The sequence below is a fragment of the Budorcas taxicolor genome, chromosome 16, assembly GCF_023091745.1.
Source record: "Budorcas taxicolor isolate Tak-1 chromosome 16, Takin1.1, whole genome shotgun sequence".
NCBI lineage: Eukaryota > Metazoa > Chordata > Mammalia > Artiodactyla > Bovidae > Budorcas > Budorcas taxicolor.
The window spans coordinates 7,571,829-7,597,530 of NC_068925.1; the positions used below are offsets into that span (position 1 = coordinate 7,571,829).

At 37.6% G+C, this 25,702-nt stretch overlaps 1 protein-coding gene across 1 annotated transcript in view; it reads right to left on the bottom strand.

Annotated features, from left to right (window-relative positions):
- Nucleotides 1–2,041: 2,041 nt before the first annotated feature.
- The window catches only part of LOC128061748 (complement factor H-like), a 71,010-nt gene continuing 47,349 nt past the window's right edge, over nucleotides 2,042–25,702 (bottom strand). The window contains exons 11-16 of the mRNA XM_052654124.1: nucleotides 19,939–20,148; nucleotides 19,071–19,244; nucleotides 17,134–17,310; nucleotides 15,909–16,082; nucleotides 2,673–2,855; nucleotides 2,042–2,238 (exon numbers count right to left, since the gene is read on the bottom strand). Coding sequence (XP_052510084.1) covers nucleotides 2,042–2,238; nucleotides 2,673–2,855; nucleotides 15,909–16,082; nucleotides 17,134–17,310; nucleotides 19,071–19,244; nucleotides 19,939–20,148 — 1,115 coding nt within the window. The remainder of the gene's footprint in view (nucleotides 2,239–2,672; nucleotides 2,856–15,908; nucleotides 16,083–17,133; nucleotides 17,311–19,070; nucleotides 19,245–19,938; nucleotides 20,149–25,702) is intronic.

The window sequence follows — 25,702 nt, forward strand, 5'->3', positions numbered from 1 at the left end:
AAACGTGTGTATCTTTAACTGAGTCACTTTGCAAGGCATCTGATACTACACATTATAAATCAACTATGCTCCAATAAAAATTGTTTTTAAAATAAAAAAAATAAGTCTGAGATTTGTTCATATTCTCATATTTGCATGTAATGATCCATGCATAGTACATACTCATCTCATTTTTAGCTTAGAAAATCATAACCTTTCAAATTATTTTAAAGATTTGCTAAAACTTTTTAGGTGAAAGTTGATCATGAACAGAGTCTGCAAATTAACACTCATCTTTACACAGAATGACAATAAATGCAGAAAAATGATAGAACTGATCTCTAAAAATCACCATTTTCTAGACAACAGTGAAATAACTGTTTGCAGCCTTGGGTCATAAATAGATCTACAACCATTAGTTGAAAATTTTGGAGAAATAATATCTGCAAAAATGTTAACATTTATAGCAAAGATTATTTGTCAACTTTAACAATTTCATTAAAGGGTGAGAAAACCAGCCGTTACCAGCAATTCAGATTTAAATCAATTAGCACCAATGCTGATGGCCATGCTTCTTAGACTAACAAGGTCACTTGACTTGATGCAGTACAAAGTAATAAGATGTCACCTTAAATATTCTAGCTTGATTATTTAAATCTATTTTAATAATAAAATTTTTATGATATTTAGAAATTTAAAATGTTTATAGTTAACTGATTTAAGCTTAATATGCTGTTTAAAATGTATGAACAGAAAAATCACCTTTCAGACTGGTGGTGAATGTTTCTAAAATGCTCTGTACCAGCAAAATCAGGAAAACATTACTAGACCTGGAGTTTATTACCAAATTGATCTCTAAAGCTCCTGTTGTGTCATTTTGCATATTTATTTTAGAAACTATTTTGAGGTTCAAAGTTGATATACACTGAAGACAGAAAAATTCAAGAATTCATGTAAGTAAAAAGAAGTAAAACACCTTTTACACCGATTATCTGTGAATTCAACTCTAGCTATACTAAATAGTTTCTTACATTTCTTGCCAGTATTTTTCTATAAAAGTTATTCAGTGTTTAAAGCAGAGTGTCTTTATGTGTGTGTGTATATTTAATGTTGAATTTTTAAATCACTTATATGCCGTGTTATAGTAGTTATGCAATGTGATTGTCATTGTTCTTTATTTGAATTATGTGTACTTTGATAAGCATCTTGTAAAATATTAAGAGATCCAACCAGTCCAGCCTAAAGGAAATCAGTCCTGAATGTTCACTGGGAGGACTGATGCTGAAGCTGAAACTCCAATATATTGGCCACCTGATGTGAAGAGCTGACTCCTTTCAAAAGACCCTCATCCAGGGAAAGATTGAAGGAGGGAGGAGAAGGGGACGACAGAGGATGAGATGGTTGGATGGCATCACTGACTCAATGGACATGAGTTTGAGTAAGCTCCGGGAGTTGCTGATGGACAGGGAGGCCTGGAATGCTGCAGTGCATGGGGTCGCAAAGAGTCGGAAACGACTGTGTGCCTGAACTGAACTGAAAATATTATGTGTTTCATCATTTTTGGTTTATTCATCTACTGATGAGCAAAAGTGAGATAGACTACTTATATTTAACTGCTGACATAAGTATGACATAGTTTGCTTTTATATGTTTGATAAGTGATATTATCAATATGTTGAGTGTTTTCCATTTCATTCCACACTTTTTTCCCATGTCTTCTAAAACAGAGTTTCAGAAACCCTCAGAAGTAATGGAGAAAGCTTTAAGAAAGTTAGGAAACTGATGGATGGAAGGAGGCATGGAAGTGATTGAATCTCATTTCTTGCTGTAAATGTTTCATGAACAGGACACATAACATTTTGATTTGCCAAGTTTAATGAGGTACTTTTAAGAAGTGATTCATTGGACCCATCTCTCAATTACACTGTCCCCATAATATTTAACACAAATCTGATTTATGATTCAAGATGAGTTAAAAAATATTGATAAAATAAACAAAATTGAATTAATAAGGAAAAATCTGAATACATGTACATATTTCAGTTTTACAACTGCATTTAGTCTATCCACATTGAGGATACACCACCTTTCCTTCCCGACAAGTTGTTCGAAATGTATCTGGTGCTGTCCGTGGACGGTAACCATATCGACACCTAAATTCAATAGTATCCTCTGTTTTGGAGTAAAGTTTTTTATCGTGTTTCCATCTTAACTGTATGTGATGTTTTCTCATTGTTTCTTCTGAAATTACACATGCCTCTAAAATTAAAGAAAATAAACATAAACCTTTGAGTAATATGCAAATATTTTCTACAGAATTTCAGGGTTTCAAGAACTTTGATCCAAAACTTCTTCCTCAAACCTTTTCCAAACCAATACACTTGAAATGTATAATGTAGGTTTCATCATATTTAAAAAATGAATGTTATAAGCATGAGATACTTTGTTTAGTGTAATCATTAAGTGTTATAAGATTCATAATGTCAGTTATCATATGAAGAGCTTTCATAAAGGAGCCATTGTTGCTTGAACATGAAGTTTTCTAACTTTATTTCTATATACAGATATTAATCCTTGGTGCGCAAGCATTAACTGGTTGTTATTTAATCCATAAAAACTCTATTATAAACAGTTAAACATTATGCTGTGTACAAGGACTATCCCAGGATCCAAGAGAAGTTTAAAGCATTTACCTAAGCATTTTGGTGGTTCTGACCACTCTCCATTCCGACATACTACGTTTCTGTTTCCCTGAAGTTCATAGTAGGCCTGACACCGGTACTCAACAATCATTCCTGGAGGATATACTGATTGCAGGAGTGAGGTAATGTCTCCGTTGTCTATTGGTGGAGGAGGCCCACACTTTCCTTTAGAGTCTAAAAAATAATGGCGTTTGCTTTATTCAAAGACAACTCCTACAGTTTTAAACAAATAAAATAAAAATGCAGCCAAATATGTCATATCAAAACTTAAGATTCCTGATGACAGAAATGATTTACAGAAGGAATTTTAATCACTTAATCAGAAACACACATTTTAAGACCATTTTTTACTACCATGGAAGCATATATAGTACTTTAACGAATATGTCTGCTTTGCAGTGTCCTGACGTTCAGATATGTTTCCTTTCAGAGTATATGCTGGGAAGACGGATAGCTAAGATTAAAAAAAAAAAAAAAAAAAATTTACCCTTTTATACAACATGTGGCAGTGCCTGTGAAAGGAAACTTTGGCTTCCATTTCTGGACAAGATGAGGTAAAAATATTTGTGCTTACAGCATCTGCTAAGTATTCCTTCTGCCAAATTAAGGCCCTGAACATATTATAAAAACCAAAACAGGTGACTGTGAAACAAGTAGTAAGTCAATCTGCTTAGGGACCTTGGGATTCAAAGAGTTACACTGAAGAGAGTCCTTGGGGTTTTCATTTTGCCTTCTATGTTCCCTGAATGGGCCACTGAGACAGCAACCCAGAAATAATACAAGTTCAGAAAGAAAAAAAGTCTCACGAAGCAGTTGATCTCTTTAAGAAAAGGCCCAGAAAAGAGTAGCCTAGCAAGATACAAACAGTTTTCACAATACTGAATTAGTCTAGAAATACTACACTAAGTGTGCACACTACATCTTGTGTGCACCAGGACCCAGAGACCCAAAAGAGACTAAGCCAGAATTATGTCTGAGTGTCCCCTGCAGAAGTACGGGTGAGCAGTGCACTGCTACAGGGGCAGGGGCTCTGGGTGCAGTAGACTTGGGTATTGCATAAGCCCTCTTGGAGGAGGCTGCAATTAACTCCACCACAGAGCCACCAGAACCTACACAGGACTGCAGAAACAGACTCTTAGAGGGCACAAACAAACCTTGTGCACAAAAGAACCCAGGAGAAAGAACCAGTGACCCCATAAGAGACTGACCCAGACTTGCCCATCAGTGTCCAGGAGTCTTCAGCAGAGGCATGGGCTAGTGGTGGCCTGCTGCAGGTTTGGGGGCATTGAGTGCAGCAGTGCATGCATAAGACCTTTTGAAGGAGGCCACCAGTATCCTCCTTACCTCCACCACTGTTTGGCCACAGGTCAAAAAACAAGGAGGGAACACGACCCCACCCATCAACAGAAAATTGAACTAAAGATTTACTGAGCATGGCCCCTTCCATCAGACCAAGACCCAGTTTAATCCTGAGTCAGTCTGTCTCATCAGGAAGCTTCCATAAGCCTGTTATCCTCATCCATTAGAGGGCAGACAGAATGAAAACCACAATCACAGAAAACTAACCAATCTGATCACACGGATAAGAGCCTTGTATAACTCCATGAAACTCTGAGCCATGCCATATAGGGCCTTCAAGTTGGACGGGTCATGGCGGAGTATTCTGAAAAAATGTGGGCCACTGGAAAAGGGAATGCCAAACCACTTCAGTATTCTTGCCTTGAGAACCCCATGAACAGTATGAAAAGGCAAAAAGATAGGACACTGAAAGATGAACTCCTCAGGTGGGGAGGTGCCCAATATGCAGGAGATCAGTGGAGAAATACTTCCAGAAAGAATGAAGAGATGAAGAGAAAGCAAAACAACATCCAGGTGTGGGTGTGACTGGTGATGGAAGTAAAGTCTGATGCTGTAAAGAGCACTATTGCATAGGGACCTGGAATGTTAGGTCCATGAATCAAGGCAAATTGGAAGTGGTCAAACAGGAGATGGCAAGAGTGAACATTGGCATTTTAAAAATTAGCCAACTAAAATGGACTTAAATGGGTGAATTTGACTCAGATGACCAGTATATCTACGACTGTGAGCAAGAATCCCTAACAAGAAATGGAGTAGCCATGATAACCGACAAAACAGTCTGAAATGCAGTGCCTACATGCAATCTCAAGAATGACAGAATGATTGCTGCTCATTTGCAAGCCAAACCATTGAGAAGCATGGTAATCCAGGTCTATGCCCTGAACAGTTATGTTGAAGAAGCTGAAGTGGAATGGTTTTCTGAAGACATACAAGGACTTCTAGAACTAACAAGCAAAAAGCTGTACTTTTCATTATATTGGACTGGAATGCAAAAGTGGGAGGTTGAGATATCTGGACTGGCAGGCAAGTTTGGAGTTAAGAGTACAAAATGAAGCAGGGCAAAGAGTAACAGAGTTTTGCCAAGAGAACACACTGGTCCAGCAAACACCTTCTTCCAACAACACAAGTGAAAACTCTACACATGGACATCACCAAATGTCCATGGAAAACTCTACACATGGACAATACCAAAATCAAATTGATTATATTCTTTGCAGCCAAAAATGGAGAAGCTCTATACAGTCAGAAAAAACAAGGCTGGGAGCTGACTGTGGCTCAGATCATGAACTCCTTGTTGCCAAATTCTTACTTAAATTGAAGAAAGATGTGAAAACTTCTAGACATTCAGGCATGACCTAAATCAAATCCCTTAATTTAGAGTGGAAGAGACAAATAGATTCAAGGGATTGATAAGACAGAATGCCTGAACAACTATGGACAGTGGTTCCTGACTTTATACAGGAGGAAGGGATCAAAATCATCCCCAATACAAAGAAACATAAAAAAGGCAAAATGTTTGCCTCAAGAGGCCTTACAAATAGCTGAGAAAAGAAGAGATGCTAAAGGCAAAGCAGAAAAGGAATGATAAAACGATTTGAATGCAGTGTGCCAAAGAACAGCAAGGAGAGATAAGAAAGCCTTCCTCAGTGATCAGTGCAAAGAAATAGAGGAAAACAATAGAATGGGAAAGACTGGAGATCTTTTCAAGAAAATTAGAGATATCAAGGACATTTCATGCAATGATGGGCACTATAAAGAACAAAAATGGTATGGACCTAACAGAAGCAGAAGATATTAAGAAGAGGTGGCCAGAATACACAGAAAAACTATACAAAAATATCTTCATGACCCAGATAACCACAAAGGTGTGATCACTCACCTAGAGCCAGACATCCTAAAATACAAAGTTAAGTAGGCCTTAGGAAGCATCACTGTGAACAAAGCTAGTGGAGGTGATGGTATTCCAGTTGAGCTATTTCAAATCCTAAAGATGATGCTCTTTAAGTGCTGCATTCAATATGCCAGCAAATTCAGCAGTAAACAAAGGTCTGCAAAATGTCAATTTTCATTCCAATCCCAAAGAAAGGCAATCCCAAAGAATGTTCCAACTACCGTACAATTGCATTCATCTCACACACTAGCAAAGTAATGCTCAAACTTCTCCAAGCTAGGCTTCAACATTACGTGACCCATGAGATTCCTGATGTTCAAACTGGATTCAGAAAAGGCAGAGAAGCCAGAGATCATATTGCCAACATCCATTGGATCATCAGAAAAGCAAGAGAGTTCCACAAAAAAATCCACTTCTGTTTTATTGACTACACCAAAGCCTTAAACTGTGTGGATCACAGCAAAATGTGGAAATTAAATAGATGGTAACGCCTGACCTGCCTCTTGAGGAATCTGTATGCAGGTCAAGAAGCCACAGTTAGAGTCAGACATGGAAGAACAAACTGGTACCAAATCAGGAAAGGAGCACATATATCTGTATACGGTCACCTTCTTACTTAACTTATACGCAGAGTACATCATGCAAAATTCCAGGCCGGATGAAGCACAAGCTGGAATCAATATTGTCAGCAGAAATATCAACAACCTCAAATATGCAGATGGCACCACCCTTATGGCAGAAAGTGAAGAACTAAAGAGTCTCCTAATGAAAGTGAAAGAGGGGAGTGGAAAAGTTGGCTTAAAAATCAACATTCAGAGAACTAAGGTCATGGCATCCAGTTCCATCACTTCATAGCAAACAGATGGTGAAACAATGGAAACAGTGAGAGCTTTTATTTGGGGGCTCCAAAATCACTGCAGATGGTGACTGCAGCCATGAAATTAAAAGACACTTGTTCCTTAGAAAAAAGTTATGACCTACCTAGACAACATATCAAAAAGCAGAGACATTATTTTGCCAACAAAATTCCACCTAGTGAAAACCGATTTTTTCAGTAATCATGTATGGACGTGAGAGTTGGACTATAAAGAAAGCTGAGCACCGAAAAATTGTTGCTTTTGAACTGTGGTGTTGGAGAAAACTCTTAAGAGTCCCTTGAAATGCAAGGAGGTCAAACCAGTCAATCCTAAAGGAAATCAGTCCTGAATATTCATTGGAAGGAATGATGATGAAGCTGAAGCTCCAATACTTTGGCCAGCAGATGAAAAGAACTGACTGGAGAAAACCCTGATGCTGGGAAAGATTGGAGGCAGAAGGATAAGGGGATAACAGAGGATGAGATGGTAGGATGGCATCATTGACTTGATGGACATGAGGTCAGTCAAGCTCTGGGAGTTGGTGAAGGATGGGAAAGCCTGGTGTGCTGCAGTCCATGGAGTTGCAAAGAGTCAGACACAACTGAGTGACTGAACTGGACTGATTTAGTCTAGAAACACACGATGGCAGAAACCTCAGACCAATCCTTTCCATGCCTTGATCTACAGGGTCCAAGGAAGCAGCCCCTATTTCCACCCACATAATGAGAGAACTCTTGAGAGTCCCTTGGACTGCAAGGAGGTCCAACCAGTCCATCCTAATGGAGATCAGTCCTGGGTGTTCATTGGAAGGACTGATGTTGAAGCTGAAACTCCAATACTTTGGCCACCTCATGTGAAGAGTCGAATCATTGGAAAAGACCCTGATGCTGGGAGGGACTAGGGGCAGAAGGAGAAGTGGATGACAGAGAATGAGATGGCTGGATGGCATCACCGACTCGATGGACATGAGTTTGAGTGAATTCCCCGAATTGGTGATGGACAGGGAGGCCTGGCATGCTGCAATACGTGGGATAGCAGAGTCAGACATGACTGAGCGACTGAACTGAACTGAGCTGAATGATCGAATAAGAAACCTCTGTCCTTTCTCCTGGTGTGAGAGGAGCCCAGGTGGGAACCTTGGACTTGCACCCTACATGGCAGTAATGGAGGCCTGATTAATGAAGGAGACCAATAACATCCTTAGTCTCAAGATATAAAAGCTCAAGTGTCTGAATACAGTTGAAGATCATTTATCAGACCAAAGACGAGGTAAACCTCAAAAGAAAAAAAGCAATCAACAGAAGACAACACTGAGGTGACACAGATATTGAAATCATTGGAAGATGGTTTTTAAAAATCTAGTCCAATTGGTAGAACTAGAAAATAGATTATTAGAAAACCACATGGTTTGACAATATATTGCAGATGGCAGAATGATCAATAAGTTTGAATATTAACTAACCTTGAAAATAGACTGAAAAGAAAATGGACATAGCTTCAAGGACCTGTGGAAGATAGCAAAGAAGCTTGAACATGAAGTTGGAAATAAAGAATAAGAGATAAAAAAAAATAATGGCTGAGTTCCCTGTGCCATCATTCTCTGATGGTCTAAATGTAAAGGAAATCCAAAAGAATGGGGATATGTGGATATGTGGATATGTGTAGCTGATTCATTTTGATGTACAGTGAAACCAACACTATACTGTATAGGAAATACATTCCAAAAAATTTTTTTTTAAATAATGGCTGATAATATCTCAAATAGGGCATATGACTTAGCGACTAACCAAAAACAACAGCTACATGCTAAAACTGCTCAGTGAACTCCAAATGGGACGGAGCCAAAGAACTTAATGTCAAGATACATCATAATCAGTTCCTGTTGTGTTGTTCAGTCGCTCAATTGTTTCGGACTCTTTGCAACCCCATGGATTGTAGAAAGCCCGGCTTCCCAGTCCTTCATTAACTCCCAGAGTTCGTTCAAAGTCATGTCCATTCTGTTGCTCATGCCATCCAACCATCTCATCCCCTAATGTCCCTTCTCCTCCTGCACTTAATCTTTTCCAATATCAGGTATTTTTCCAAAGAGTCAGCTCTTCTCATCAAGTGGCCAAAATACTGGAGCTTCAGCTTCAGCATCAGTCCTTCCAATGAATATTCAGGACCGATTTCTTTTAGGATTGACTGGCTTGATCTCCTTGCATTCCAAGGGACTCTCAAGAGTCTTCTCCAGCACCACAGTTCAAAAAAATCAGTTCTTTGGTACTCAGCCTTCTTTGTGGTCAAACATTCACATCCATATATTACTGCTTGAAAAACCATAACTTTGACAATGAACTTTATGAACCTTTGTTGGTAAAGTGATGTCTCTGCTTCTTACCATGCTGTCAAGGTTTTCATAGCTTTTCTTCCAAGGAGTCTTTTAATTTCATGGCTGCAGTCAGCATCCACAGTGATTGTGAAGCTGAAAAGAATGAAGTCTGTCACTGTTTCCAGTTTCCCCCATTTTTGACAGACAGTGATGGAACCCGATACCATGATCTTCGTTTTTTGAATATGGCTTTAAGCGAGCTTTTTCAATCTCCTCTTTCACCATTATCAAGAGGCTCTTTAGTTCCTCTTTGCTTTCTGCCATTAGTGTGATGTCATCTGTGTATCTGAGGTTATTGGTATTTTTCCTGGCAATCTTGATTCCAGCTTGTGCTTTTTCCAGCCTGGTGTTTTGTGTGATGTTTAAAGTAGTAGGGTGATAATATACAGCCTTGACACACTCCTTTCCCAATTTTGAACCAGTTTGTTGTTCCATTCCGGTTCTAACTGTTGCTTCTTTACTTGCATACAGGTTTCTCAGGAGGCAGGCACAGTGGTCAAGTATTCCCATCTCTGTAAGAATTTTCCACAGTTTGTTGTGATCCACACAGTCAAAGATTTTAGTGTAGTCAATGAAGCAGAGTGTTTCTTCAATCCCTTTCCTTTTCCTATGATCCAACGGATGTTGTCAATTTAATTTCTAGTTCTACTGTCTTTCTAAATTTAGCTTGTACATCTCGAAGTTCTCGGTTCACATGTTGTTGAAATTTAGCTTGAAGGATTTTGAGTATTAACTTGCTAGCATGTGAAATGAGCCCAGTTGTGTTGTGGTAGTATGAACTTTCTTTGGCATTGTCCTTCTAGAGACTGGAATAAAATCTGACTTTTTTCAGCCCAATAGCCACTGCTGAGTTTTCCAAATTTGCTGGCATATTAAGTGCAGTACTTTCACAGCATCATCTGTTAGCATTTGAAATAGTTCAGCTGGAATCCCATCACCTCCACTAGCTTTGTTTGTAGTGATGCCCACTTGACTTCACACACCAGGATTTCTGGCTCCAGGTGACTTGTGGTCATCTGGGTCATTAAGTCCTTTTCTGTACAGTTCTTCTGTATATTCTTGCCACCTCTTCTTAATACCTTCTGCTTCTCTTAGGGGCATACTCCTTCTGCCCTTTACTGTGCCCATCATTACATGAAATGTTCCCTTTCTCTCTCTAATTTTCTTGAAGACATCTCTAGTCTGCCCCATTGTATTGCTTTCCTCTATTTTTTTGCATTGCTCACTTAACAAGGCTTTCATATCTGTCCTTGCTATTCTTTGGATTCTGCATTCAGATGGGTATATTTTCCCTTTTCTCCTTTGCGCTTTGCTTCTCTTCTTTTTTCATCTCGTGTAAGGCCTTCTTAGAAAGCCATTTTGCATTGTTGCATTTCTGCTTCTTGGGGATGGTTTTGCTCACTGCCTCCTGTACAAAGTTACAAACCTCTATCCATAGTTCTTCAGGCACTCTCTCAGATCTAATCCCTTAAATATTTTTATCCTTTCTGCTATATAATCATAAAAGACCCAAATGGCCTAGTAGTTTTCCCTGCTTTCCTCAATTCAAATCTGAATTTCACAATAAGGACCTCATGATCTGAGTCACAGTCAGCTTCCAGTCTTGGTTTTGCCAACTGTATAGAGCTTCTCTATCTTTGACTGCAAAGAATATAATCATTCTGATTTCAGTACTGACCATCTTGTGATGTTCATGTATAGAATTGTCTCTTGTATTTTGAAGAGGGTGTTTGCTATGACCCATGTCTTCTCTTGTCAAAACTCTTTTAGCCTTTCCCCTGCTTCATTTTGCACTCCAAGGTCAAACTTGCCTGTTGCTCCAGGTATCTTTTTATTCATACCTTTGCATTCCAGTTCCCTGTATGAAAAGCAGATTTTTTTGGTTTTGATGTTTTGATCTAAAATGTAATATAAGTCTTCATAGAACCAGTCAACTTCATATACTTTGACATTAGTGGGTGGAGCATAGACTTGGATTACTGTGATTTTAAGTGACTTGCCTTGGAAATCAATGGGGATAATTTTGTCGTTTTTGAGAATGCACCCAAGTACTGTATTTCAGTTTGTTTTGTTGGCTGTGAGGGCTACTCCATTTCTCCTAAGGAATTCTTGCCCATAGTAGTAGATATAATGGTCATCTGAATTGTTTGCCCATTCCTGTCCATTTCAATTCACTGATTCATTAAGTCTTGATGTCATAATGAGTATCTTTTTTTTTTTAATGTCTAGAGCTTTGTAGTATAGTCTGAAGTCAGGGAGTGTCATTCCTCCAGCTCCGTTTTTCTTTCTCAAGATTGCTTTGTCTATTTTTGGCCTTTGGTGTCTCCATTCAAATTTTAAGGGTTTTTTTTTTTTTTTTTTCCTAGTTCTGTGAAAAATTGCCATTGGCAATTACATACGGATTGCACTAAATCTGTAAATTGCTTTTGGTAGTACAGTCATTTTGACAATATTGGTTTTTCTAATTGAAGATAATGATATATCCTTCTATCTGTTTTTGTCTTTAATTTCTTTCATTAGCATACTACAGTTTTCAGATTACAGATCTTCTGTCTCCTTAGGTTTATTCTCCAAAGAAGACATTCAGATGGGCAAGACACCCATGAAAAGATGTTCATATCACTAATTATTAGAGAGATTCAAATCAAAACTACAGCATGATATCCCTTAACATGAGTCCAAAGAGCTATGCTGGTGAGTATGTGAAGAGAAGGTAACCCTCCTACACTGTTAGTTGATACAGCCACTATGGAGACAAGTATTTATGCTCCTTTGAAAGCTAAAAATAGAGCTACCATATGACCTTGCAATCTTGCCCCGGGCATGGATTTGGTGAAAAACTTGGTCTAAGAGGAAACACACACCCTAATGTTCATTGAAGCACTATTTACAATAGTCATGATATGGAATCAACCTAAATGTCCCTCAACAGAGAAATGGGCAAAGAAGATGTGGTACATATACAATGGAATATTACTCATCCACTAAAAGAATGAAATAATGTCATTTGCAAAAATATGGATGGACCTAGAGAGTGTTATACTGAGTGTAGTTAGAGAAGGAGAAAAATTGTAAGACATCCCCTATATATGGAATCTTAAAAGAAATTTTGCAAACAAACTTATTTGTGGAACAGAAACAGACTCACAGACTTAGAGAAGGAATTTATGGTTGCCAGGGGGAATGATGGTAGAAGAGACAAGGAATTTGGGTGGACATGAACACACTGCCATTTTTTAAGTGGATGACAAATAAGGACCTACTGTATAGCACAGGGAACTCTGTGGAGTGTAATGTGGCAGATTTGACAGGAAGGGAGTTTGAGTGAGAATGCTCACATGCATATGTGTGGCTGAGTCCCTTCTCTGTTTACCTGAAGTGAGCACAACAGTGTTAATCGGCTATATGCCAAAACTAAGTAAAAAGTTAAACAAGATACGTCATGTTCAAATTCCTGAAACTTACAGAAAAAAATCTCATCAGCAGCTTCATAGATATGCAATACTTATTTGGGATAAATATTATGCAATACATATTTGGAAAAAAAGATTCAAGCATCAGTGGAAATTTCATTAATGAGCATAGAGCCAGAAAGATGTGAGAAAATTTTTCCAAAGCTGGATGAAAATAATTGTCAAGTCCAAATTCTATATCATATAAACTATCCTTCTGAATTAATGGGAGAAAGAAAGAATTTCCTGAACAAAGCAAAACTGAGACAGTTTGTCTCCAGCAGAACTATACTTAAGAATTTTTCAAAAGAAAGCAAAGTAGAAAAAGAATCGAGATTTTAGAATGGAGTTTTGTGTTTTTTTTAAAAAAAGGTAAATATAATAAGAATATGATTTTCCTGGGATTTCTTTGGAAGGAATGATGCTAAAGCTGAAACTCCAGTACTTTGGCCACCTCATGCGAAGAGTTGACTCATTGGAAAAGACTCTGTTGCTGGGAGGGATTGGGGGCAGGAGGAGAAGGGGATGACAGAGGATGAGATGGCTGGATGGCATCACTGACTCGATGGACGTGAATCTGAGTGAACTCTGGGAGTTGGTGATGGACTCCCTGTCATGCTGTGATTCATGGGGTCGCAAAGAGTCGGACACGACTGAGTGACTGAACTAACTGACTGATGATTTTCCTCCTGATTTTATTAGAGTTGTACAAAACTGTCATCTGATATGGTGCTCAATGTATATAGAGAGGATACTACAGACATTTATGTTAAAAATGTCGAGAGAACCAATAAGTCTAAATGGAAGCAAGCATTCCACATTTCATCTGAGATGGTAAAATGTCAGCAACAGTAGGGAGTGATAAACTACCTGCTGCTGCTGCTAAGTCACTTCAGTCGTATCCGACTTTGTGCAACCCCAAAGTTGGCAGCCCATAAAGCTCGCCTGTCCCTGGGATTTTCCAGGCAATAGTGAACTGGGGTGCCATTGCCTTCTCTGGATAAACTACCTATGTGTATCTTAATACCTAGAGAAAAGAAAACCATGTAAAGACATAAACTCAAAAACAATGCAGATCCAAGTCAAATTATTTTATAATGTTCAAAAATCCACAAGTAAGTCAAGAAAAGAAGAACATTGAGAATTGAAGGAAATACACACAAAACAAATAAGAAAATGGCAGACTGTCCTTAATAGTTAATAAGTTTCACAAAATATAAATGGTCCTAAATACATCAATTAAAAACCTGAAAATGGCAGGGTAGACACCTAAACAAGACTCAGATGTATGTTGTCTAAAACAAAAGTCACTTCAAACATGAAAATATGTTCAAGTGGAGACTTCAAAAATTACACACCAGGCAAAAGTTAACTTGAAAAGTTAGAAGTGGCTAATGTACATGGAATAATAGACTGGTTTCAAATAAGGAAAGGCTGTATATTGTAACCCTGCTTATTTAACTTCTATGCAGAGTACATCATGAGAAACGCTGGGCTGGAAGAAGCACAAGCTGGAATTAAGATTGCCAGCAGAAATATCAATAACCTCAGATATGCAGATGACACCACCCTTATGGCAGAAAGTGGAGAGGAACTAAAAAGCCTCTTGATGAAAGTGAAATTGGAGAGTGAAAAAGTTGGCTTAAAGCTCAACATTCAGAAACCTAAGGTCATGGCATCTGGTCCCATCACTTCATGGCAAATAGATGGGGAAACAGTGGAGCAGTCTCAGACTTTATTTTTTTGGGCTCCAAAATCACTGCAGATGATGACTGCAGCCATGAAATTAAAAGACGCTTACTCCTTGGAAGAAAAGTTATGGCCAATCTAGATAGTATATTGAAAAGCAGAGATATTACTTTGCCAACAAAGGTCCATCTAGTCAAGGCTATGGTTTTTTGAGTGGTCATGTATGGATGTGAAAGCTGGACTGTGAAGAAAGCTGAGTGCCAAAGAATTGATGCTTTTGAAATGTGATGTTTGAGAAGACACTTGAGAGTCCCTTGGACTGCAAGGAAATCCAACCAGTCCATCCTAAAGGAGATCAGTCCTGGGTGCTCATTGGAAGGACTGATTATTCTGAAGCTGAAACTCCAATACTTTGGCCACCTCATGCAAAGAATTGACTCATTGGAAAAGACCCTGATGCTGGGTGGGATTGCGGGCAGGAGGAGAAGGGGACGACAGAGGATGAGATGGCTGGATGGCATCACCGACTCGATGGACATGAGCTTGAGTGAACTCCAGGAGTTGGTGATGGACAGGGAGGCCTGGCGTGCTGGAATTCATGGGGTCTCAAAGAGTTGGACATGACTGAGCGACTCAACTGAAATGAACTGAACTGAATGTACTTCTTGTTTTGGATTCCCATCCTGTCTGATCTCTAAACACTGAAGTGTCCCAGTACCAAGTTCAGACTCTATTTTTATGTGTACACTCATTTCCTGAATGAGTTCAGCTAGTTATCATTTAGTCGCCAAGTCGTGTCTAACACTTTGTGACCCCACGGACTGCTCATGCGAGGTTTCCAGGTCTCTGACCTCTCCCGGAGTTGCCTAAGTTCATGTCCATGGAATCAGTGATGTCACCCAAACATCTCATCGTCTGTCACCCCCTTCTCTGTTTGCCTTCAACCTTTCCCAGTTTCAGGGTGTTTTTCAAGGAATCAGCTATTCACATTGAACATAACCTTACTAGCATGGGAGATGACTGCAATTGTCTGGTGATCTGAACATTGTTTAGCACTGCCATTCTTGGGAATTGGTGGGGATTGACCTTTTCCACTCCTGTGACTACTGCTGGGTTTCCCAAATTTGCTGACGTAATGAGTGTAGCACTGTAGCATCATCCTGTAGGATTTTAAATAGCTCTGCTGGAACTCAGCTAGTAACCTACCTTTAAATATCATCCATAGGTACAGCTGCCCACATCTATGTCAGATTTTGTGATCAGGCCCCAGCTGCTTATTCCATGTCTCAAAGTGGAATTTCTTGGGCTGTTAAATGTAACTATGGTATCTTTTACACACTTATCTTCAGAAAACAACTGATTATCTTAATGTTTAAAGACAGGAAATGTCCCATGATTCCAACTGCTCAAATTTGATCAACACTGTCATACAATAAACATGTTAGATTACATAATCGGACCACGAAAAAACTGGATTTTCAGCACTATTTTTTTTTTCTTTGCAACTAAAAATCATTCCAGAAAGGCTACTTCATCCTAATTTTGATTCAATATAGTTTGTTATTATATTCTCTAAATTGGGTGGACACGGTGAGTAAGATACTCTACCTTTGCACTGAGGTGGCTTTGTCCAAGTTCCATTTAAACATACGACATCTATCTCCCCAAAAAGGTGATAATTCCCAACGCATTCGTAACGTGCTCTCTCACCACTTTGATATCTAGACTTCTGATTTTGTATAATAGCATTTTCCACTTGAGGTGGATTCACACAGGAAACATCTGAATAGAAAAGGAAAAAAGTATCTCTAATCTAATGATTATCATGAAGAGCACGGAGGAAATAGAATGTCAAATACATTCCATGGTTGTTTCGATTGAACAGTTAATCTGTCATGAAAGACTGCTAATTGTCATCAGTTTATATGTAAGGTTAAGGGAAAGGAAACAAAGCAATATTTTTCAGCATGAATTAAACTTCTGTATCTAAAATCTCTCCCCTATACTTCACTATAAAAGTGATACACAATTTTTAGGGCACTGAAAAAAAAGAGTTTTCCTGGAAATCTCTTTTTGAGGTTAGTAAAATAAAAATTATAAAGTATATAAATTCAAAATGTATTTATAAACCATAAGCAAAACATAATAAAAGTATCATTTGACATCAAGATTTGGTTTACATTCTTCCTGTTTATGAGGTATAACTTTAGGGCCTTTCAGAATATAAACACAGGAGGTTCTTCTTTAGAGACTTGATCAAGAATTAACACACTTTGAAGAATACTATAGTTGCAAAGAGAAGATTAATTAAAGATTTGAAAAGAAAATCTGGAAAAATATTAGAAAAATAAAGTGTAAATTTACAAAACTATACTTTAATTATATTTTGGGGCAAATGCTAAGGACCCCACCATCAATGATGTGCATTCCTAACTGTGATTCAGGGGATGAAGAAGCTGTAACTGCAAGAGGCTGTAGCCATGGGTCCTAAACTGAAATATACACAGAATTCCTTGGGAATCATCAAAACATTGTCAGAGTTGCAGCCCCAGAGGTTTAGATTCAACAAGTCTGAGTGAGCCTGTGAATCTGCTTGCATATCTAACAGTTTACAGAATGTGCTGAGAATGCTCTGCCAGGACTGTGCTTTGAGAACTATTGGGCTACAACACCAAACACTTGGAACACAAGTCCATCCCTTGTTATGTTCAGGCACAAACTGGTTTTGACCTGGCCTAAAAGTAATCTATGTCCATTTAATGATAGTGGAGGCAATTTTCTACATTATATTACTTCAGATACTTATATAAATTTTAAAATTTTACCAAAGTACCTCTGCATGCTGGCCTTCCTATCCATTTGCTCTTAATACACTGTATAGTATTAGATCCATCCAACTGATAATATGATAGACACTTAAAAGCCACTTGTTCTCCTGACTTATAGGAATCCTTCTCCCGATCTATGAGTACAGCATCATCAAAGGTGGGCAAGTTAACACAATTTGTGCCTGAAAGAAAAAAGAATATGCATTTGTTTAATACATCTTTAAAGATTCATAGTGATACTGATTATATTAGAGAAAATAAAAAGTCACATATCAAACCAACGAATATTCTACAGCATTTCTCTTATACCTTGAGACAAATGTCAGAAATCTTGATTTAGTCACATTGACCATCTCTATATTATCAAAAATACAATATGGGAATGGTGACATTCTAAGAGGTAGAGCTGGATACTTCTTAAATTTAAATTCTCTTCTCCCATGACAGCCCACCTAAATTATGAATGTTTCTATTTTTTGCTTTCATCAAAATGTTACATTGAGTTATGTTAAATGTCTTAGAAAACTGCATATTACAAAGAGATGATTGACAAATTAACAGCAAATTGAGTAGTGATAAGAGCAGAGTTCAGCCATAGGGCAGGAACAGAGACCAGAAATCTGAGATGTATATCAGAGGATGTTCAAGCTCACCCAAGATGATGAGAAAGAGATCGTTCAGTGTTATCAAATTGCCAGCCTCCATTGGATCACAGAAAAAGCAGGGGGATTCCAGAAAAACATCTACTTCTGCTTCATTGACTACACTAAAGCACTTGATTGTGTAGATCACAACGAACTGTGGAAAGTTCTTGAAGAGATGGGAATACCAGACCACCTTACCTTCCTCCTGAGAAAACTATGCAGGTGAAGAAGTATCAGTGAGATCCGTACATGGCCAATTGACTGGCTCAAAATTGGAAAAAGAGTACTTCAAGGATGTATATTGTCATCCCGCTTATTTAACTTAAATGCAGAGTACATCATGCAAAATGCCTGGCTGGATGAAGCTCCAGCTGGCATCAAGATTGCCGGGAGAAATACCAATAACCTCAGCTATGCCTCAGATGACACCACCTTAATGGCAGAAAGTAAAGACGAACTAAAGGGCCTCTTGGTGAAGGTGGAAGAAGAGACTGAAAAAGCTGGCTTAAAACTCAACATTCAAAAAATGGAGATCATGGCATCTGGTCCAATCACTTCATGGCAAATAGAGGGGGGGGAAATGGAAACAGTGACAGACCTCGTTTTCTTGGGCTCTAAAAGCACTGTGGATGGTCACTGAAGCCATGAAATTAAAAGATGCTTGCTCCTTGGAAGAAAAGCTATGACAAACCTCAACAGTCATGTATGATTTGAGAGTTGGAAAGTTCAGAAGAGTCAGGCTGAGTACCAAAGAGTTGATACTTTTGAACTATGGTGCTGGAGAAGACTCTTGAGTGTACCTTGGACTGCAAGATCAAAGCAGTCAGTCCTAAAAGAAATCGACCCTGAATATTCGTTCGAAGGACTGATGTTGAAGCTGAAGCTCCAATACTTTGTTCACCTGATACGAAGAGCCAACATATTGGAAAAGACCCTGATGCTGGGAAAGATTGAGGGCAGGAGGAGAAGGGGACAGCAAATGATGAGATGGTTGAATGGCATCACTGATTCAATGGACATTAGTTTAAGCAAACACCAGGAGATGGTGAAGGACAGGGATGCCTGGCTTGCTACTGTCCATAGGGTCGCAAAGAGTCAGAAATGACTGATTGACTGAACTACAACAACAAATCAAACTTTTATTATTTCTAGGGTTATTAATTCTCTACCAGAATTCAGAACTTTTCATAGATACTTTGTTAAATTCTAGAATTACTGCTTAATTTCATATTTGGGCCATTTATGCTTTGAATTAAAAGATATTTGTCAGCTTTAGAATAAAAGGAAAAATACTATACTTATGCAATCTTGTGGACGAGACCATTGCCCCCCTAAACATCTTATGGATGCAGGTCCATCAGTTCCAAACCCTTCATCACAGTCATAAGTAACTTCTTCTCCATATTGGTAACTGTCGTTCTTGTGAGATACAACACCATTCTGAATATAAGGTGGAACTCCACAAGGAAGTCCTGGGAAGAAATGAAAGAATGATTTCATGTTTTGCTAACTTTGAAATTTAATTTGATGTACTGGTCAACATATTTGGTAGTGTTACTTGAAAATAATAAATCCTTATACAGGAACTTCCATGACATGACAGGAAAGTGCACAAATTTTTCCTAAAATTACCATTCTGGTGTGTGTCCCCTTGAGCAAGAACTTGAAACTGAAATTTCCAATATATGAAAGAAACCATCAGTGCTTCTCTAACCAATCATGAATAAGGAAAGAAAAACACATTGAGACTCCACACATCATCTTAGGAAACGTACTATATATTGTAAGAAATTAAAAGGGACATTTTAGGGAAGACATAGGACATTTTTTTGAAACTTAAATAGATAGGAATATAAATAGGTTTACTAATATAAATAGTTAGGTTTGGTTTTATTGCATATCCAGGGCTAATACAAAATAATTTCCAGATTGAAAAGCGATTCTCTATAGAACAATATTATTAATAACAAAAATGATTAATTTTATATGTCAAATTTGATTTAATATATAAATATATACATTTTATTTTAATACATGACCTATAAATAGATAAATTACTTGATGTATTTAGAAATCTAATGGATCGAGTCTCATGACTTTGATGACAATTGATTAGTTTTAATGAATGGTACTGAAAATAGATTTTGGTTTGCCTAGTGTCCTCACCTACACACTGAGGTGGAGAGCTCCACTTTCCCATGTGGCATATTATCACATTATTTTCAGATATCTCGAAGCCTTCTTCACAAGTATAACTTAACTTCGTGCCATGTGAATACAGCCTTTGTTCATGTATTTCTCTCCTTTCTTCTGCAGAATTAGATGAGTTAACGGTTCCATGGTCTATTTGAGGTGGTTGAGAACATCCAATTTTTTCTATATGAGGTACAGAGGTCAAAGAGTAAAGTACAAATATAATCTTTAAAATTAACATGTTAATACAATCAAATATTACTTTGGATTTTAAAATAAGAATAAAAAGAAAAGAATACTCAGAACAATTTACAGAATTTTAAAACTGACAGATATTTGAAACTTGCAAGCTATTTGTCTCCATAAACACTATGCTACTACCACTTGTTCAATATGCCCCTTCGTCCTTTTTTAAATGAATTTCTTATTGAAATGTTGGATGTATAACAGTATGTTAGCTTCAAATGGGCTACAAAATGATTTTACTTTTACATACATTATAAAATGACTAACAATATGTCTAGTAACAATATTTCCTAACAAATTTATTACAATATTATTGACCATATTCTGTATGCTGTATATTACATCCCCCTGGCTTCCTTATTACATAACTGGAGTTTGTACTTCAAAATCCCCTGTATCTACTTTGCCAACCCCCTCCTCCTTTCTTGCAACTCACTAATTTTCTGTATCTGTATGAGCCTGTTTTCCTTTTATTTTTAGATTCCACAAATAAGTGAAATCATGTGGCATTTGTCTTTTTCTATCTGACCTACATCTCTTAGAATAAATACATCCTAGACATATCCACCTTGTTGCAAATGGAAATGTTTCATATTTTATGGCTTGGTCATAGTTCATATAGTGTGTATATATAAAACGCCTTCTTTATCTACATATATATCAGTGGACTCTTTAGGCGGCTTCCAAACCTTGGTTATTGTGTGTAATGCTGCAGTGAACATTGGAGTGCATATATCTTTTTAGATGAGTGTTTTCGGTTCCTATGAATAAATACCCAGTAGTGGAATAGCTGGATCATATGGCAGTTCTAGTTTTAATTTTTAAAGGAAATTCCACATTGTTTTTCATAGCAACTCTGCCAGTTTACAATCCCACCAACCATGCACATAGATTCCCTTTTCTCCACATCTTTGACAACACTTGATGTTGTCCTTTTCATGGTAGCCATTATGACAGGTGTGAAGGGACATCACACTATGGCTGCAATATGTTTTTCCTGGATACAGTAGTCTTGCCTGCAAGTGTTTTTTCCTTTCATTACTTTGTATATGTTGTGCCAGTCCACTGTGACCTAAAAAATATTCTTCAGAAGCTGTTGATACTTGTTAGGGTCTCCTTGTAGGTAACTACTGCCTTTTCTCTGGAAGGAGAGGGTGACAGAGGATGACATGGTTGGGTGGCATCACCGTTTCAATGGACTTGAACTTGGGCAAACTCTGGGAGATAGTGAGAGACAGGATAGCCTGGCATGTTGAAGTACATGGGGTCACAGTGAGTTGGACATGACTTGGCAACTGAACAACAAATTTCTTTTAATTAATTTTAATTTTTTAATTTTAATTGGAGGCTAATTACTTTACAATATTGTGGTGGTTTTGCCATACATTGACATGAATCAGCCATGGGTGTACCCCCATCCCGAACCCCCCTCCCACTTCCTTCCCTATCCCACCCCTCTGCATTGTCCCAGTGCACCAGCTTTGAGTGCCCCATTTCATGCGTTGAACTTGGACTGGTGATCTATTTCACATATGGTAATATACATGTTTTAATGCTATTCTCTCAAATCATCCCCCCCTCACCTTCTCCCACAAAGTCTAAAAGTCTGTTCTTTATATCTGTGTCTCTTTTGCTGTCTCGTGTATAGGATCTTTCTAAATTCCTTATATATGCATTAATATACTGTATCGGTGTTTTTCTTTCTGACTTATATCACTCTGTATAATAGGCTCCAGTTTCATACACCTCATTAGAACTGATTCCAATGCAATCTTTTTAATAGCTGAGTATTATTCTGTTGTGCATATTTACCACTACTTTCTTATCCATTCGTCTGCTGATGGACATCTAGGTTGGCTCCATGTCTTAGCTATTGTAAACTGTGCTTTGATGAACATTGGGGTATATGTGTCTCTTTCAATTCTGTTTTCTTCAATGGGTATGCCCAGCAGTGGGATTACTTGGTCATATGGCAGATCTGTTTTCAATTTTTTTTTTTTTTTAAGGAATCTCCACACTGTTACCCATAGTGGTTGTAGTAGTTTGCATTCCCACCAACAGTGTAAGAGGGTTCCCTTTTCTCCACACTTTCTCCTGCATTAGACTTTTAGATAGCAGCCATTATGACTGGCATGAGATGGTACCTCACTGTGGTTTTGATTTGTAGTTCTCTGACAATGAGTGATGCTGAGCATTTTTTCATGTGTTTGTCAGCCATCTGTATGTCTTCTTTGGAGAAGTGTCTGCTTAGTGCTTTGGCTCATTTTTGGATTGGGTTGTTTGTTTTCCTGGTATTGAGCTGCATGAGTTGTTTCTATCATTTTGAGATTAGTTCTTTGTCAGTTGCTTTGTTTGCTATTATTTTCTCCCACTCTGAAGGCAGACACCTTGCTTAGAATTTTCTTCATTGTGCAACAGCTTTTATGTTTAATTAGGTCTCATTTGTTTATTTTTGCTTTTATTTCCATTACTCTGTGAGGTAGGTCATAGAGGATCTTGCTGTGATTTATGTCAAAGAGTGTTTTGCCTATGTTTTCCTGGAGGAGTTTTATAGGTTCTGATCTTATATTTAGATCTTAAATCCATTTTGAGTTTACTTTTGTGTATGGTGTTGGAAAGTGTTCTAGTTTCCTTCTTTTATAGATGGTTGACCACTTTTCACAGCACCATTTGTTAAAGAGATTGTGTTTACTCCATTGTATATTTTTGCCTCCTTTGTCAAAAATAAGGTGTCCACAGGTGCATGGGTTTATCACTGGGCTTTCTATTTTGTTCCATTGATCTATATTTCTGGCTTTGTACCAGACAATACTATCTTGATGACTGTATAGCTTTGTAGTACAGTCTGAAGTCAGGCAGGTTGATTCCTCCAGTTCCATTCTTATTTCTCAAGATTGCTTTGGCTATTTGGGTTTTTTTTGTTTTTTTGTTTTTTTGTTTTTTTTTAAATTTCCATACAGATTGTGAAATTATTTGTTTTAGTTTTGTGAAAAAAATGTCGTTGGAGCTTGATAGGGATTGCACTGAATCTATAGATTGCTTTGAGAAGTATACTCATTTTCAGTATATTGATTCTTCTGATCCATGAACATGGTATATTTCTCCATCTATTTGTGTCATCTTTGATTTCCTTCATCACTGTTTTATAGCTTTCCATGTATAGGTCTTTTGTTTCTTTAGGTAGATTTATTCCTAAGTATTTTATTCATATCATCACATTGGTGAATGCGATTGTTTCCTTAATTTCTCTGTTTTCTCATTGTTAGTGTATAGGAATGCAAGAGATTTCTGTGTATTAATTTTATATCCTGCAAATTTACTATATTCATTGATTAGCTCTAGTAATTTTCTCATGGTGTCTTTAGCGTTTTCTATGTAGAGGATTGTGTCATCTGCAAAAGGTGAGAGTTTTGCTTCTTCTTTTCCAATCTGGATTCCTTTATTTCCTTTTCTTCTCTGAGTGTTGTGGATAAAACTTCCAAAACTATGTTGAATAGTAGTGGTGAGAGTGAGCACTCTTGTCCTGTTCCTCACTTTAGGAGAAATGATTTCAATTTTTTGCCATTGAGGATAATGTTTGGTGCGGGTTTATCATATATGGCTTTTATTATGTTGAGGTATGTTCCTTCTATGCCTTCTTTCTGGATGGTTTTTATCATAAATGGATGTTGAGTTTTGTTAAAGGCTTTCTCTGCATCTATTGAGATAACCATACGGGTTTTTTTCCTTCAATATGTTAATGCGGTGTATGACATTGATTGATTTGTGAATATTGAGGAATCCTTGCATCCTTGAGATAAAGCCCATTTGGTCATGATGTATGATCTTTTTAATATGTTGTTAGATTCTGTTTGCTAGAATTTTGTTAAGGATTTTTGCATGTATGTTCATCAGTGATATTGGCCTTTAGTGTCCTTTTTCTGTGGCATCTTTGTCTGGTTTTGGAAATAGGGTGATGTTGGCCTCACAGAATGAGTTTGGGAGTTTACCTTCCTCTGTATTTTTCTGGAAGTGTTTGAGTAGGATAGGTGTTGAAAAGAAAAGTGAAAGTGAAGTTGTTAAGTCGTGTCCAACTCTTTGCGACCCCATGGACTGTAGCCTACCAGGCTTCTCCATCTGTGGGATGTTCTAAGCAAGAGTATTGGAGTGGGTTGCCATTTCCTTCTCCAAGGGATCTTACCTACCCAGGGATTGAAGACAGGTCTACCACATTGCAGGCAGATGCTTTACCCTCTGAGCCACCCGGGAAGGATAGGTGTTAGCTCGTCTCTAAATTTTTGATAAATTCACCTATGAAGCCATCTGGTCCTGGGCTTTTGTTTCTTGGAAAATTTTTGATTCCAGTTTCTATTTCCATGCTTGTGATGGGTCTGTTAAGATTTTCTCTTTCTTCCTGGTTCAGTTTCAAAAGGTTATACTTTTCTCGGAATTCCTCCATTTCTTCCAAGTTGTCTATTTTATCAGCATATAGTTGCTGATAGTAGTCACTTATGTTCCTTTGTATTTCTGTGTTGCTGCTCTGATTTCTCCATTTTCATTTCTAATTTTATTGATTTGATTCTGCTCCCTTTTTTTCTTGATGAGTCTGGCTAATGGTTTGTCTATTTTATTTATCTTCTCAAAGAACTAGCTTTTAGTTTTGGTTTGTTTTTTTTGTTGTTGTTTTTTTTTTTTTTTGCTATAGTCTCCTTTGTTTCTTCTTCATTTATTTCTGCCCTAATTTTTATAATTTTCTTCCTTATACTAAACCTGGGGTTCTTATTTTTCTAGTTGCTTTAGGTGTAAAGTTAGGTTATTTATTTTTCTCTTGTTTCTTGAGGTAAGCTTGTAAAGCTATGAACCTTCCCCTTAGCACTCTTTTTACTGATTCCCATATGTCTTCAGTTCTTGTGTTTTCATTTTCACTTGTTTCTATGCATATTTTGATTTCTTTTTATTTCTTCCATTATTTTGTTAGTGATTAAGAATCATGTAACTTAACCTCCATATGTTTGTATTTTTAATAGTTTCTTTTTCCGGTAGTTGACATCTAATCTTACCACATTGTGATCAGAAAAGATCTCTGAAAGGATTTCAACTTTTTTGAATTTACCAAGGCTAGATTTATGGCCCAGGATGTGATATATCCTGGAGAATGGCCCTTGTGCACTTGAGAAAAAGGTGAAATGCACTGCTTGGGGGTGAAATGTCCTATAGATATCAATTAGGTCTATCTGGTCCATTGTATCATTTAAAGTTTGTGTTTCCTTGCTAATTTTCTGTTTGGATGACATGTCCATATGTGTGAGTGGGGTACTAAAATCTCCCACTATTAATGTGTTATTATTCATTTCTCCTTTCATACTTGTTAGCATTTGCCTTCTGTATTGAGCTGCTCCTATGTTGGGTGCATATAAATATATAATTGTTATATCTTCTTTTTGGATTGATCCTTTGATCATTAGGTAGTGTCTTTCTTTGTCTCTTTTCACAGCCTTTATTTCAGTCTATT